Genomic DNA, 15862 nt, shown 5'->3' on the forward strand with positions numbered 1-15862 from the left:
GGTAAGGGAACAGATGTTCCCTTATCTTGAGGAAGCGTCCATGGCTGCCCCTCCACTACAGGATGCAGTGCGCGCCTTGATGGCACAGCTGCATCAGTGCTGGAAAGTTGGATAGGATTGGGCCCTATGTGAATGATTTGCCTCCTTGCTTTGAGATATCCATGCAATTATGCTTACCTAAAATTACTACACAAAATCAATTTAGAGTTCAGCATTTGAAAATTTCATAAACTTAAATGGGGAGAATTAATAATGTGCTTGAGAGCACAACACTCAGAAGTCCCATTTATTTCAGTACATAAATATGTTTATACTTACTCCTATGTTTATAGCAATGGAACTCAACTCATGTTTTTCCACACTTTTTCTGAATTAAAACTGGAGTCACACCACTAATGCCTAAAAAGTTTTACACTTTTAAGAATATTGAAGAGTAAGCATTTCCCATTTATCTCTCTTTTTTTCATTTTGGTGAGCTGTATGGACTTACTAATTGGAGAGAGGTTAACCCAGAGCAGTGACTCATGCAGACACACAACCAGTAGCCTTCACTGAGGACAGATAATTCTGCTGTCTCTCTGGATTAGGAGTGATTGAATAACCCAGTGACAGCTGATGCATCAGAATCGCATACCACCTATAGAGGTTGACTGGAAGGAGCCAAAATCAGAACAGTGAATACTGCAGAAATTCAGAGGGCAGCCTTCTCTGTGACTGGGAACACTGGGGTCACAGGAAACTATAGTAAATGTATTTCTTATTATATAGTAGTATTCCCCTTCACAAAGCCTGAGAATTACTAGGGTATCTTTCCTTTTGAAATCAATAGATCTTTGGAAGTGCCTGACTTTTTTTCTGGATCATGTCCAATGTCCTGACTGGAGTTCTTTGTTTCCTCTTACATGTGGTATTCAACTTGTGAATGTAGTAGGCTCTGTGTACATTTTCTTGAGATTATTTGTTCTCAAACCCTCTTTACCAAGAGAATAAATGGGGCTGGGGGAAAAAAGCAAACTGCCCATGAAGTTTTTAAAAATAAGCTGTTTAAATCAAAACATGACATTTGGAAATTTTTTTGGTGCGAGACCTGATGTCTTCCTCAACACTTACTGAATACTTTGGTGGGAGTGAAAGGAATGTGACAGAATGTTAAGAGAAAAATGAAGTGTTGCATATTGATGACTTAAAAGTGTTCACTAGATTCATATATTCACTGCAGCCTCTTCAGTTCTGTGATTATTTGCCTTCACAACTAAGATTTACTAGCCAGATTCATAATTCTCTTCATAAATTATTGTACACATCCGCAGATAGCTTGAGGTTAACTCTTCAATGCAGGGAAATCCTAGCTCTCTCCCCTTCCCTCTAGGGGTACCCTGCCTCTTATCTAATGGCTGAAAAGAACAGAGCAATTTGTAATCATTGATGTTAACATTTTAGCACCATGGAAGAAAATGACTAACAACAAACGCTCCTTCCCATTGATTGAAAATGGAAGGTTTACCTAGTGTCAAATTTCTGGAAGATTATAGTTACCCAGAGAATCCAGTTGGGAATTATAAGCAATGTTAAAATTAATGTTTTAAAAACATGAATTTGATATCTTAAATGCAAGCAGCCAAGGGGGGGAGGGGAAACTTATACCTTAAAAAAACCCTTAAGAGAAAATAGACATTCCAATACTCCAACTGAATTCTGCATTTTGGTATTACAAAGAATGGCTTTATGAAAAAGCTTCAAGCTCAGGACTCTGAAATTCAGGTTTGAACATTGCAGTGTGCAAGGAGAACTTGAGTTCCTCTTGATAACAATTGTTTGTTGGTCCTCTTCTGAAAACCTCCAAGGTGTGAAGGTTTGAGTGTGTGAGTTTTTTTGTTATTTCATTTGTATACAAAGAATCAATCTTCTCCTACCTCAGCCTGGTGCTTCTCAAGGAGTTTTAGACAATGAAGACTAAGGATGCGTTCTGAGGGCTGTGTAGCTCAGCCTAAGCCTCGCTGAACAGGACGTCTGAAGCAACGTGCACACAAGTGGTCTGGCAAGATAATAAGGAATTGAAGTACTGTATATAGTAAAACAACTGCAAAGTGAGGAAAGGATCATCATTAATTTTTTTGTTAAGTCTGAGGACTTTCCTTGCTCGGAAATCAGCCCCAGTGATGCCATTTCTTCAGGAAATGAATAGGGTCAGGATTCTCCTGCAGCGCGGAAGCCGCGTGAACGGAGCAGCCTGTCTTTCTGAACGCGATCTGGAAGGAGGACGGAGCGCCTGCGGAGAAGAGGGAACTTGGGCAGGTGCAGCTTTTCCAGCCCTTCCACGTTGAGCTGCGCTTCGCAGCCCGCCCCGCCTGTTCTGATCTTGCGCGCAGCCCAGTCGGCCACCCGAGGACTTTCGGCGCAGGAGCCTGTTCGGGTCCCGAAGCCGTCGCGGGGGGTGTGCGCGCGCGCGCAGTCGCCAGGACGCCCCTGTTCATCACTGCGCGACCGCAGCATCAGTCGCTGGAAGGCATGGATTGGAAGGGACCGCACAGAACGAGAGGGTGCTGCCCTGCTGCCTTGGCAGGGTGGCCAGGCCAGGAAGGGTCCTCTTTTGCAGCCTCGTGTCCTGGAAAAGAACGCAAATGTCCTCCTTTCCTGTGAGCAGGCAGTGCAGAGCCTTCTCGCAATAAATTGATTAGATGCAAGAAATTAGATGTCATCTCGTTTTAAATGGAAGAATAAGGAATAGAGTGAACCCCATGAAATCCAAATCCGAGTGTTGTAGCTTGTATTTTCTTGGATGTCCTACGTTTTGGGCTGCCTTCTGCAGTTGTGACCAGATACAGAGGGGAACAGAGTGCCTCTGCCTTGAACCACTGTAGAGAAGAGGGAGTGTTGGCAGGTGCAGCTCAGCATGGAAGGGTTTCCACGGCGGCACCTGCCAATTTTCCCTCTTCTGTTCAAGGTGTGGGCAATGACCTTGATCTGGTCAGCCTGCCTCGGAGGTTCACACGTCCAGCTGTGAATCAACCAGGCAAAGTCAGCAAAGGAGAAGGCAGGGACTGGTTACCTCAACGCGGGAAGAATCTCCAAGCGCTTAGATGGCTTCCCTTGACCCATTCCATCCAACGAGCTTTCAGGGCTTGCTACGCACAGTGGGGACCGTGTCCCGAATCATAGGGACGGGGAGGCCACCACCGAGACTGCTCTTGCAATGGGCAAAGGGCGAGATGCTATCCCACTTTTCAGTGCTGACGCAGCTGTTCCAGTGGTGTGTGAGCTGCATGCATGGGGGGGCAGTCCCGAGGCCTCCTCAAAGAAAAGGAATGTTTGTCCCCTTACCTGGCGGACGCACTGGGAAGCAGCATAGGGTTGGGCCCAAAGTGCTGTCAAAGTCGGTGGGCTTGAAAGCGAAACTTCCCCGAGGATCACAGCGAAGGCATCGACCCCCTTCTTCTCCCCCACTTGGAACGTGAACTGCTGTGCGCGGTCCAAGAGCACAATCCTATGCATGTCTGCTCAGAAGTTGTGCTATTACAGTCAATTCAGCTTACTCCCAGGTAGGGTTGCAGCCCAAGCCTTGGAGGGGACGGCGAATGACCACCGCGCCGGGAGCACAGGCAGGAAGGGTGTCCTGTCTCGGTTGGCTCAGTCGCAGGGAATGACTTTTCGGACATGCTGAACACTCGACAGCTGGAACAGAGAGCGAGCGAAGTGCCGAGAGAAGGCGGTGTTGGGAAAACGCCAAGCGGGGAGCGGAAGCCCGTCGGATTCCCTCGGCTGAACCACCGGGGGCAGACCACACACAAGCGGCGCGCGGAAGGCAGGGGGACTGGGAGCGGCGTCAGAACGAGCTGAGGATCGGGGTTGGGAGAAGACTCGGGGAACGGGCTACAACTGCAAGTTCACACGTGCGCGTGTTCGCCCCGTGGTCGGGCCGTGCGCGGTGACTCCCCTGCAGATGCTCTGTGCCTGCGAAACGGTTTCGCAACCGACCCTGCAGTCAGTGAAGGCGAGCACGTGGTAGTAGCAGTCACGTTACTGACACTGTGAACCAGCCCCCCGGTTCCTTTGCAGTACGGGGGAGCTGGAGGGGACGAAGGGAAGAGGGGGCCCTACAAGGGCGCCCGGGAGTGCTTGGCGGCGGTTCTGAGCCGCTCTGGCCACTCTCTCCGCTTAAGCAGTGGTTCCCAAGCTTTTCCCCCTTGGCAGCCCGCTTCCAGAAACCGTACCCCTCGTCTCAGGCAGGCTAAGACAGCCCTGCCTTTCCCCACCATGCCCTAATTCTTCCTCAAGTGCCCCTCAGGTCTTGGCAAGTACCCCGGGGGTAGCTGCACTCCAGGTTGGGAACCACTGGCCTCTCCAAACTCAGCCGGGGGCGGCTGCGGGGCACGGGGCAGAGCTGCGCATGGAAGGGCCACCTTCCCAGCCGGGAAGCCCCCCGCACTGCCAGCCTTCCCCTGCCCGCCCCGGGGTTTTTTGAAAGGAGGCGCGCGGGGATTGGCTGGAGGGGGCGTGGCCTCCCTGCGGAGGGTGACGTCACGCCCTCTCCCTGCAGTGTGAATGAATCAAAGCTGCCTTCCCCGGACCGGCACTCCGGCGAGAGGAGGTTGCTGCAGCAGCACTTTCCGCCCAGGATACAGTCGAGCCGGGGGAGCGGGAGGATCCGAGGGATGTGAAGCAGACCCCCGGCCCTGCCGCAGCGTCGGGAACCATCGGCCCGACCCCCTTTCCGCGGCCTCGTTTTGATCTCATTCCTCAAGATCCTTAAAAAAACCCCAACCCAACCCCGGGGTTTCTCCCGCCCCATCTGTCTCCTCTCCTTTCCACAGCGAAATAAAATGATGCAAAGCTCAGCACTCGCCACAGAAGGGTCCGTCAAGGGGCTTCCAGAAATTCTTGGTGTGCCAATGCAACGTAAGGATTTTTCCTCTCTCTCTCTCTCTCTCTCTCTCTCTCTCTCCTTCATTGATTTAATCATCAAGAAAGCTGGCAGTCTTGGGGGCTTGCATGGTGCAGGGAGGATTGCTAGAAGAACTGCGCTGTTCAGATGTGAGCAGGAGGTAGCTGGGCTGTGTGTCGGCGTGGGGGTGGTCGCGCGCGTGTAGCGTTGTGTTGTTTCAACGTTGTAAACAGGTTGTTTTTCCCATTCAACAAATGGCTGTGCTGAGAAGCACAGCCTCTCGTCTCTTGGCCTTGCTGATGAATCTTTTGCAATAGACATAGCAGCATTAAAAAAAAAAACTGCATCCAAACGGGGAAGAAGCTTACAGAGGAGAGCCAGGCACTGTAGGGAGGGCAGAGGAATGACAGGCACATCCACAGGGGAGACCTGTCAAGGGCTTGCAAGAACTTCCTCTGAAGCCTCCTGGCTCTTACACCCTCCTCCCCCGTCAAAGGGACAGGGATCTGCTGGAGCCCCCGAGGATGAATAGCGCGTATTTGTTGCTTTTTCGTGGAGCGATTCCCCCCCCCCCGCCGCATTGCTGCGCAGTTCATTGGCAGTCGGTTTTCGTATTTATGTACTTAAAACCCAATCCCTGGCTAGGCTGAATTTGGAAGCTCCCCGGGTTAATTGCTCCTGTGCCGTGGCCTTCCTAGTTGGGATTCTAGGCACGGATGAGAGCAAAGGTAAATGGGTACATGAGCAGGTGCACACACTTGGGTCGTTGCTTGAGTGTGCGTGTGTGTGTGTCAAAAGAATGCACTGTGCCATCTTTATAAGTGTGTAAAACTACTATGAAGATACATGTAGCTACTGTGCGTGTAGTGACGATGCTTAAATGTACATCATGTCCTTCAGAGGTGTGCCCATGCAGATAAATAACGCGAGTTTAGAGAAATAGGTAACTGGGCACCCGTTAAATGGTGGTTTGTTTTTGGATGTATATATGCAAAGAAACAGGCGAAGAGAACGCGATGTGCTGGGAGAGTGAATAATACATATAAGGAGAGTATTGTGTTCAGCGTGAATTTGTCTCTTATCTCTGAATAGGTATAACTCGGTGTTTTTTCTGTGCAGTCTACCTCATTGTAACCTCTTCGTATATCCGCCTTTCAGCCCCGATTTGTACCGTGTTCATCCAGAATTAAGACCAATCGATTTAACTCACTTCTGGGTACGCTTGCACGGACCAGGCTAAGGTAGCAATCCTTAGCACTTTCCTGGGAGTAAGCCCCACTGAACACACCGAGACTTGCTTCTGAGCAGACATGCATAGGATTGTGCTGTCAGTTCCACGGGCAGGGACTGACTCCCAAGTAGGTATTTGCAGGACTGCGACCCTTTTTGCCAGTCCGCGTGCGTGGGAGTTCAGTTCAGCCGGGGGCTGCATTTCTGCGCACGCTCATTGGGAACGAGTCCAATGGGATTCAGCAGGACTGGCTTCTGAGTGACCAGGCAGCGGCCGGGCCTGATTAGACCTTAAATAAGCGCTTCCCTGGCGAGTTTGAGACGTACGAGCGTTTGGAGCATATTTTAGATTCTCTGGAGAGAAGGGCCTGCTAGTGAGATGCACACGCACGGGGAGATGTGCTGCATGGCCAGAGGTCTGTGCTCAGCAGCCCATTGCTAGCGGGGCCAGCGGACACATTCGAGGCTACCAAGCTAAACCAAGCTAAAGGATTGAGTTGTATTGAAACCGGCATTAGGCTGATCGATCAGGGGCCCAGGGAATGCGTTGGGGCTGGCTGTGCCGGTGGGGGAGAAAATACCTGATCCAGTCGCTCGTTAGTCACTCTGCTCTCTTCAGTGGGGAGAACACCAGCAGGTGTTTAACTTGCACACTGAAGTCAGTGGGGAGCCCATGCGGTTGGATCGTGTCCACAGCGTTGTCCACTAGGAAACCGTCAAGTTGGCAGGACGTCGTTCCGTCCTCCTCTGAACCCCCCGCCCCCCGCATGTGGACCAAACACATCCTTCAGCCGGCGGGTCGCAGGGTCCCCCGGGAGAACTCTGGCGTTGCGTCCCGGGCAGACAAGGGACCCCCCGGGTCGTGCGACTGGGCCGCGCATCAGAGCCCTGGTCTCCCCCCGCGGTGACTGCGTGCTGGCGGGCCTCTTGAGCGTGTGCCTCTCCGCTTGTCCTTCTTGCCGGCGGGCGCCGCATCGCCTCCTGCGGTGCGTGCGGGGACTGTCCTCCGCAGTGTCCCTTCGGCCTGCGCTGCCTCCCTCCCGCCTCAGATCCGCCAGGCTGCCCCGCCGCCGCCCCCCCCCCATCCCGGACCGAAGAGTCGGCAGGAGAACTCCCTGGCTGGCCGGCCGCCTGGGAGCTGGGAGGGCTTGGGGGGAACCTTCGTGTCCAGTCGCTCAGCGCTTCTCAGGGCCGCGTGGGGGCTCGATTGGCGTCGATGGAGCCTGTGTGGCTGCGGGGCAGGGACGGGCGGGCGGTGGTGGGGAGTCTGGGGAGGCAGGTGAGGCGAGCCTCCCTCCCGCAGCCCTTCAGAAAGGACCGCCGCCTTATGAGGCACCCCAGCACCCACAACCCACACGCTCCACAGCCTGCACTCCCTCCCTCCCCGCTCTGTGCGTGGGTTGTGGGTGCTGGGGTGCCTCACACGGCAGCGGCACTCTTAGAAGGACTGAGGTGGGGAGGCTCTGCCTCACCTGCCTCCCCACCCAGCAAACGTCCCTGCTGCGGGACTGGTGTAGACTGGAAGCGAGGCGTGGGCAGGTTCCTTGTGGGAGCCAGCCAAGCCCCTCCGTTCCCAAGAAGGGCTCCAGGCGCCTTGCCATCTGGCGCGCTCTTCCCCTCCCCAGTTCAGGATCAGGAGGGCTCTTTCTGCGTAACGCGGGGCTGGGGGCACTTGATTGTGTTTGGACCCCGACTCTGTGGGGAGAGCCGGGTGGAGGGTCCTCTGCTGAAGCCGGGCCTCGCCTAGGCGTCTTCGAGCCTCCCCCCCCGTCAGTTTCATTCCCCCTTTGATCCTTCGGTGACTTGGTGGCTCCGGTCTGCGACCCCGAAATTCTCCGCAGTGCACTTGGGCCTGCGCTGGGGAGGGGAGGTTACGTGGCCCCGATCAGACAGCCGGTTAGGCCGGGGGAAGCGGGCTCCGATTCGACCCGGTATACCCGTTCCTCGAGACTCCGCTCCGTGGGACGTGGCAGGCCTGGTCTGCGAAAGAGGCTGGGCTGCCCCGTCGGGGGGCTTGACTTCACTACCCGCGGCCTTCGCTCGCAGGGGGTTCAGCACGCAGGTCCAGGACCTGCAGGCAGCAAACGTCCCTACCTGGGACCTGCTTCCGTCCTGACGCGCCTCCCCAAGAAGCCCTCGCCCTCCCGCAAGCCCTGCGCTCATCCTGGGAAGAGGCATCCCGAACGGCGCTTGGGGAGAGATCCTTTCCTTTCGGGCGTTCTGCCTTCGACAGGCTGGGAAAAGACCCGCGGATCTCCCAAGCCTGTTCCGAGTCTCGGCCACATTCAGCACGCTCACTTGGGAGGAAGCCCCGTCCACGCCTAGGCATGTCTCCTCGGAAGCAGGTTCCACTGAGTGCAACAGGGCTTAGTCCCAGGTAAGCGTGTCAGCGGCCTCAGACGCGTGTGAGTGCAGGATAGGGGCGCTGACCCCCGCCGCCCGGCGCCCAGGCACGGAGGTCCTGCGGAGCTGGGTGAAGCGGCCTTGCGAGTAAATCTGCGTGGAGTTTGCACTTGGCTCACGGAAGCGCTGCCGGTGTGGCGGAGCCAAGCCAGCCCCAGAACTGCTGCGGCCTCGGAGGACTCTCCGCATCGGGGGTTTCCTCCCCCTCCCTTCTGTAGTACTCTGGAAAGGAAAAGGGGAGGGGCAGGGCCATTTCACGCGCACCGTTTTGAGACTTGGATGAAACCTTCCCCTGGATACGGCAGGTGGGAATGCATCGAACACGCGTCTGTCTCCGGCTCCCCGCTGGACGAGTCCGCCTTGGTTGCCGGTTGAACGTGTGAACGGCCCCGTTGGCTTTCGCCCCGACTTCTGGTGGGGTCCACCTGTCCTGCCTCCGGAGCTCGTAGGGCCCCCGCCGCTGCGCCCCTGCTCGGCTCTCCGGGAGGAAGGGGCCTGCGTGCGGAAGCGAAGATCAGGAACTGGCTCGCCGCAGCGCGTGCCCCAAATTTATGGCCGGGGTCACTGCCGAGTCCTTCTAATGGAGAGTCAATGGGCTGAATTCAATTAGGCCCGGAGTATAACTCAGAAAGTCCGTTAAATTCCAATTATCCGGCGCTGATGCGTGAGCGCCCACCGCTTCTCGGCCTCTCCTCCCGTCGGGCGCAATCCCCGGGCAGGCGAGCGCTGCCGCCTCCCTGTCGTCCCTCCCGGGGAATGGCGGGGGGGGGCGGCCTCCGTCCTATTGCGCCCCACAAAAGCGATCCTGTGCTTGCGTGCAGCTGCACCCCACGAGCCTCTCTGGGGTCCCTGCGCGCGCGCACCCGAAGGCCACAATCCCGCACCCACTCCAGGGCGCCTAAACCCGTCGAAATCCGCCTGGCAGAGACGTCTAGCCCCAGTCCAGTGCAGGCTACTCGGGATTCGGCCCCACTGTCTTCAATGGGGCTTCCTCCCCAGAACACCTACCTAGGATCGCAGCCCTGTGCGTATGCATTTTCTCCCCCCCCCCCAATGGTTCTCACTCCATTTCTGCGTGGAAGTCTCTGGGCTCGGGCTGCAATCCTATCCACGCTTTCCTGGGAGCAAGCCCCATTGACTATAATGAATCTTACTTCTGAGTAAACATGCCTAGGATTGGGCTCACAGGGCTCTGTTCGAAGCGCATTTTTTTCGGAACTGATTTTGCCCGGCTCGCCTTCCCTCTCCTTCAGCAGGGTCCCCTTCCAAACCCACGGAATGCTGGCTCCTGCTTCTTTCCCGTCCCTTTCAGCTCCACCGGCAGGTCTCCTTCTTCCAGGCAAATCTTTTCGGAAATCCCTCCTCTCTCTCTCTCGGATCTGGGCCATTCTTGAAACCAGTGGACTCGGCGCAGAGGGCGTCCAAGCGTTTGGGGCCCAAAAGCAGGCTGCCTTGCGTTTGTTCAAGGAGGCTCCCCTGCCCGACTTCGCTTTTTCTGCGTGCCCTTCCTTAGGCAGTGGTGTGAACATTCGGAGAGCCCACATGAAATATTCTGAAAGGGACTCTCCCCCTGCCTGAAAGGGAATAGCGGGCATTTCTCCCCCGGTATTCAGGAGAAATTAATTTCAGGAGAAATTAAAAAAAAAATTAAATAATTTATAAGAACAAATCATGGGGGGTAGGCGGGAGGATCTGTAACAAAGCACCACGTCACCTCACTAAACCTCTCTCTCTCTCTCTCTCACACACACACACACACACACACACACACACACACACACACACACACACACACACGCCTTTTCCTACAAGCAGCAGTTTTTGTTTAAGAATGCAATAACCTGGAACCGTTCTATTGAAAAGGCAGGAGACTGTGAGAGGGAATCGCTGGTTGGAACCATTTGGACAACCTCTGATTTGAAGCGGAAGGGCTTTGTCGCCTTCAGTGCAGCCTGGAGGAGGAGGACTCTGGAACTGCAGGCTATTCCTTTCTTGATCCCTACTCAGTCCCGAATCCTACCCAACTTTCCAACTCAGGTGCAGCCGGGTGTGCGCTGCATTCTGTGGGGGGAGAGTAGTGAGGGAGGCCCCCTCGAGATTGCCTTGGGCTGCGCTGCAGCTGCACCGGCACTGGGAAGTGGGATAGGATTGGGCCCTCAGCCCTTCGAAATGGGATGGGTCCAGCCCTGCCATTGAGTCCAAAACCAGCGGGACAGAACGCCAGTTTACACCTCCTTCCGTTAACTGAATTCTGTAGCACCCTCTGCAACCATTTCAGTGTAAAAAAGCGACGGGCGGCTCCCCCCTGCCATCAGTGCGCTTTCTCTCCCCTTCCACCACGATTCTCATATGGATTTCCCCATCCAGAAGACCGGACGTGATGGAGGAGGAGCGGGCTCAGTTCCCCCTTCCTCCTCGCAGTGCCTTTGTAGCGCTTAGCGGAAAAGGATCGGGGCCAAGCAAGATCGAGGGACGGATCGAGGAGGAGAAGGAGGTCGCGCGGGTCCAGGGTGAGCAGATGCAATGGAGGACAGAGTGCCCGTACCTTGAACCACTGCAGAGAAGAGGGAATTTGGGCAGGTTCAGCTCAACATGGAAGGTTTCCAAAGCTGCACCTGCCAACATTCCCTCTTCTCTGCAGTGGTTCAAGGCAGAGGCACTCCGTCCCCCTTCGTATCTGCTCCCCCTGCGCGGGTCTGACCTCCGAGCTTCCGCTTCTCACTTTCCCGCCAGCTACATTCCAGCCCGCGAAGGCCCAAGGCCAAGGCCAAGGAGGCCTAGGAGCCTCAGGGGCGGAGGGCAGCTGGATCGGCGGCCGCCCCTCCGGTGTGGTCTCTCGGGGTTCCCCTCCGGCCATTCGCGTGGTCAGCCGTCCAGCCGGAGGGCGAGGTTTTCCTGGAATGCGCCTCTTGGGGTCACGAACGCTTCAGCCCCCTCCCGCCTCTTACTTTTCCAATCCTCTCCCAATCCAAACCCCTTGGTCGGACGCGGGCTGAGGGCGCAGCCCGCCTGGTTCCACTGAAAGGTGGGTGGCCGCAGCCCCGGCTCTTTCCAGTGCAGGGCCGTCCTGCGGGTCTTCCTCCCTCCCCGAGTCAGGCATCGTTCTTGGACGCCCCGCTTTGCGTCCTCGACTTAACTTGCTGTGCTGTGCCGTGCCCGGCTTCAGCGCCCGCAGGCGCGTTCCCCCAGAGAAGCCTCCACGCTGGAGAAGGAGCCTCTTCCGAGGGAAGGAAGCGACCCACCCCACGTCGGCTTCCGAGGGGACGGGCGGGGCGAAAGCCACGGAGAAAGGAGCGCGGGTGGGAATGGATAAAGCGCGCCTCTTCCCCCTCGATTCCTGGGGTCCGAATTCCAGCTCCAAAGACCCCGCCGCTGGGTTCCTTCCAGATCCCGGCCCCTGCGCTCTGCTCCCCCATTCCCTGATGCGAAGCTGCTCCAGCTGGGCTGGGAGGGGGGGCGGCACTCCCCATGGAGGGCGCGCACTGTCACTTCGTGCCCCCAGCTGCAGGGGGGAAGCCACTGAAGGGGTCCCGCGACTGAAGGGCTGGGTGGGGGGCGCGCCTTCGCCCGGCTTCTGGCCGCTTTCTCCACTCGGGCAGACAACCGGAGACACCTAGCAGTGACCGAAAGACTCAACGAGGTGCTTCCCCCCCCCCCGCCGCGTGGGCTCGTCTCCACTCTGGAGCCCCCAACCGGCGAGGAGCCCTCTTGGCCTGCCCCTAGTTGGGCAAGAGTGTTTGGGGCACAAGGAGAGCAGCCCCGCTCCCCCATTCCCCTCAGTGCTCCTCTCCCAGGCAGACCAGACCAAACCAAAGCTGTGGGGGGAGGGGGACGACGGTGGGGTGTTTGTGAGTCAAGGGTCGGGGGCGTCGACCTCTCCCCTTAGGAACCTGCTCTGCTGCTGAGCATCGTTGGAGGCTCGGGAATGCAGCACCGTCCCTCTGAATCTGTGTCTCCCCCCCCCTGCTTTTTCCAGCGCTGGGGTCCCTGGGCAGGACTTGATCTCCCTCAGAGGAAGCCCCCTCCTTCCACCGCGCGTGTGCCTGCCTGAGGGTTTTTCTCTTCCACGGGCGCGTTCTGTATTCGCATCTCTCGGAGCGAAGCGCCCCCTGAACAGTTACTGAGCAGCTGCTTCCCGGAGGAAGCCACGAGGCCGCCTCTGGGTGACCCTGGCCCCGGGGGCCGCCTTTGACCGACGTCCGTGGCCACCAGAGAACGCGCTACTCTGGAGCCTCGCGACGCTCTCCCTCACTCCTGGGCCTGCACACGCGGACCTGAGCTGACCTGCTCGGCAGGGCAGGGAACCAACCCACGGTGGGTGGCAGCGGATCAGGCCGCCAGGCTTCTCCGCCCGCAGGCTCTGCCTTTCCCTTGGTTGCGTTTTCCTGGGTCAGGGCCCAGTCCTGCCCAGCTTTCCGGCACGGGTGCAGCCAGGCCAGGCCCTGCCATGCCAGTGGGGCGAGTGCTGCACCCTGCCATGGGAACATCGCAGCTGCGGCAGTGCTGGCAAGTTGGGCAGGAACGGACGGGGTTCTCTTGGTGATCAAGGTCGCCGCCTCCAGAGAATCCGGAGGGAGGGAAGCAGCGCGTCTCTGCGCAGCGCTAAACTGAAAGGACGGGCAGTGTTCGGAGGGCAGACGCCCCACCTCTGCCTCTGAGCACTGGAAGCTGCAGGTGGGATCGGAGAGCAGGGGTTCGGAACAGGCGGTCCCGTCGGTGCTGCTCCTCCGAGCCACTTGCAGGCGGCCTGGGAGAGACGGGCTGCTCCGCGTGTCCAGGCAGTGCCCTCGCCCCCTGGTCGCTGGAAGCCAGTTTTGCAGGCTCTTGGAGGGTCTCGGTACAGACCAGGCAGGTGCGGGCACCAGGGGAAGCGGAGGCTCTCCAAACCCCCCAGAAGTGCCTGGCTTTCCTCCCAAACTGCCGCTGAGAAGGTTCGGGTTTGGAAAGCAGAGCTCTGAAAGCGGAAACAAAACCCCACCCAATAGCACTGATCTGCAACGCTGAAGAAGTCTTTGGAAAACCCCGACCCGTTTCTAGGCATTCAACGTTCCCTCCTCCGTGGCAACTCAGCGCAAATCGAAACGTCTTCCTTTCCCCCCTTGTTTGAGGGCACACCAAGAAATCCTACACTACGCCTCCCAGGGCTCCGTTTATTAATCGCCCCTTTTCAGTTCACTGAGGACCTCTTTTATTTTCATCTGCCTGCACATTTGCTGATAGTCATTTACTCATTTGCTGATAGTCATTTGGTGAGCTCGCTTTTGAACCTGAAACTTTCCATGGGTACGGGGAGCCACGGGCCGGAGACCTCGCATCACTTTCCCACCTCCATCCTGCTTCAGAAAAGTAAATCAGACCTGGTTTGGCAACCATCGAATTGTATAACGAAAAGAAAAATAAAGCAAGTTTATGAACAGCAGATGAGTCCGCCCTTGGTGTGTTCCTATTAAGGAGACTGAGCTGTGCATTGCTCAGAATTCAAATCATGAGCAGGAAGTAAGAGACGGAACCTCGACAAAAAGAGACTGGAAACAAACGAAACCTTTCAGTTGCACAAAATGTCATCACACATTCGCTGGTTCAGAATTCTGTGCATCTGGATTGCTCACGCCTTTGCCCTCAAAGAAAGCGGTCTAGAGAGAGATTGTCTGATACGGAATTAAACCATGATCAAGTCCTTTGGAATATTTATTATTCAGTTCCTGGCTCCTGCTGAATTCTGAGCCATGGACCGTCCATTCTCCTTAAATAATACCACAGCATTATTGAAAGTCTTGGGGAGTTGTTAATAATAACACCGGAAAAATAGTTAAGATGTCCAGTCTTTTCAATTCAAGCCTCCTCGCTGTCAAATTCTGCCCTAATTAGTGGTGTTCTCTATTCTCTTATTTCAGCTAACCTGACAATGGAGGTTTACTGAAGTAAGAGAATTTCAGGGTAAGGGATACCAGTGCTGTTGCCATTTTATAGGATGAAACGGATGACCTGGTTCATTCCACCATCGATGTCAGCGAAACACATGGTCCACTGGCATAAATAGCTTCATACCCATCACAAACACAACTAGGCCGAAAGTGGTGGACGTTGGACGCCTGCCAGGGCATGTAAACTGGTACAGGGGGGTGGAGAGGGGGTTGAACAGGTGATGGTGGTGGTGGTGGGGAGGGTGGATCCGGTCCAGGAGAGGGGTGGGTTCAGCAGCAGCGCACACTGAATGGTATACCCCTCTTCCTGGACCTGATACAAACTCAGACTTGCACCAGAGATTGAGCTGGTGCAAGTCCAAGTTGACACATAGCGGCTTTCCCCAGGGGAAAGGGGGAAAGCTTACCCCAGGAAAACTTGCTACCCTGAGGAAGCTTCCAGTGGCCAAAACTCCCTCTCTGGATACAGCAGTAGCTACACCAATGCTGCTGCATTGCTGCATGGAGAGTTAGTTAGGATTGGGCTGTGAGTCTCAGAGGCAGCGAATTGTTCACACACTTGGATGTGTACTGGAGATGGTATTTGAGCCTCAGTCCTTCTCAGCCTAGAACTACAGCTACTGAACCACACCTTTTCAAACAGCAATTGTGAATACAATTCTCATATCTCAGTGTCTAATCAGAACTATATATTTGAACCAGTTTAAAAGAGGATTTAACTGTCCTATTATATCTCTTTATAGACTCTTGGCATCTGTACTTTCAAGGGTGGGCTTTCTCCCTGACATTGAGTGTTCTGTAGTCACAAAAGTACAGTTACCAGGGTCCCTGGAAGGAGATAAAACATTTAGAGATGTGTAGGACAAATATTCAAAGTTCTGTGTAACACGCTGGTTGCCAATCCATAATGGTGGTCCATGAGACCCTGAGAAGTGGTCCACAAGGTCTTAGGGGAAAAATCTCCTTCAATCACTGCCAGCATCTCGCTGAGTTTATGCTCCCCCCCCATCAGAGAGGGAGGAGAACGGACCTTCCATTGTCACAGCCAGCAACAGAGGCAGCAACTGACAAATCTTCTCTATAAATAATAAATCTCTTTAAAAATCTTCTCAAATTATTACAAATTTAATTGTATATTTTTGTGTGTGGAAGGATTGCATGTGGTCCAGGACAATTCCAATTTTTGCTTCAGTGGTACATGGGCTACTAAAGGTTGGGAATCACTGGTGTAACAGGACAGTTTGGAATTTCCAAGGTCATACAACAGTACAGTCCTAGTGCATATTATGTGGATGTAGAGACAGGAACATAATCCTGTGAATGTCTGTGAATTTCAGATGAAGCTCTGAGAGAATTTCCTTTATTGACCTAATTTTGCTGAGGTATTACCTGTGGTTGTTTTGAAAAAATGATAATAGCTTTC

General features: G+C 55.1%; 1 protein-coding gene across 1 annotated transcript in view; it reads left to right on the forward strand.

The window, feature by feature from the left end:
* Nucleotides 1-4820: 4820 nt before the first annotated feature.
* Nucleotides 4821-15862, forward strand: part of LHX4 (LIM homeobox 4) — a 75340-nt gene continuing 64298 nt past the window's right edge. The window contains exon 1 of the mRNA XM_066624972.1: nucleotides 4821-4896. Within this exon, the coding sequence (XP_066481069.1) occupies nucleotides 4821-4896 (76 nt within the window). The remainder of the gene's footprint in view (nucleotides 4897-15862) is intronic.

This window comes from Tiliqua scincoides, chromosome 4, assembly GCF_035046505.1.
Source record: "Tiliqua scincoides isolate rTilSci1 chromosome 4, rTilSci1.hap2, whole genome shotgun sequence".
NCBI classification, from domain to species: Eukaryota; Metazoa; Chordata; class Lepidosauria; order Squamata; family Scincidae; genus Tiliqua; species Tiliqua scincoides.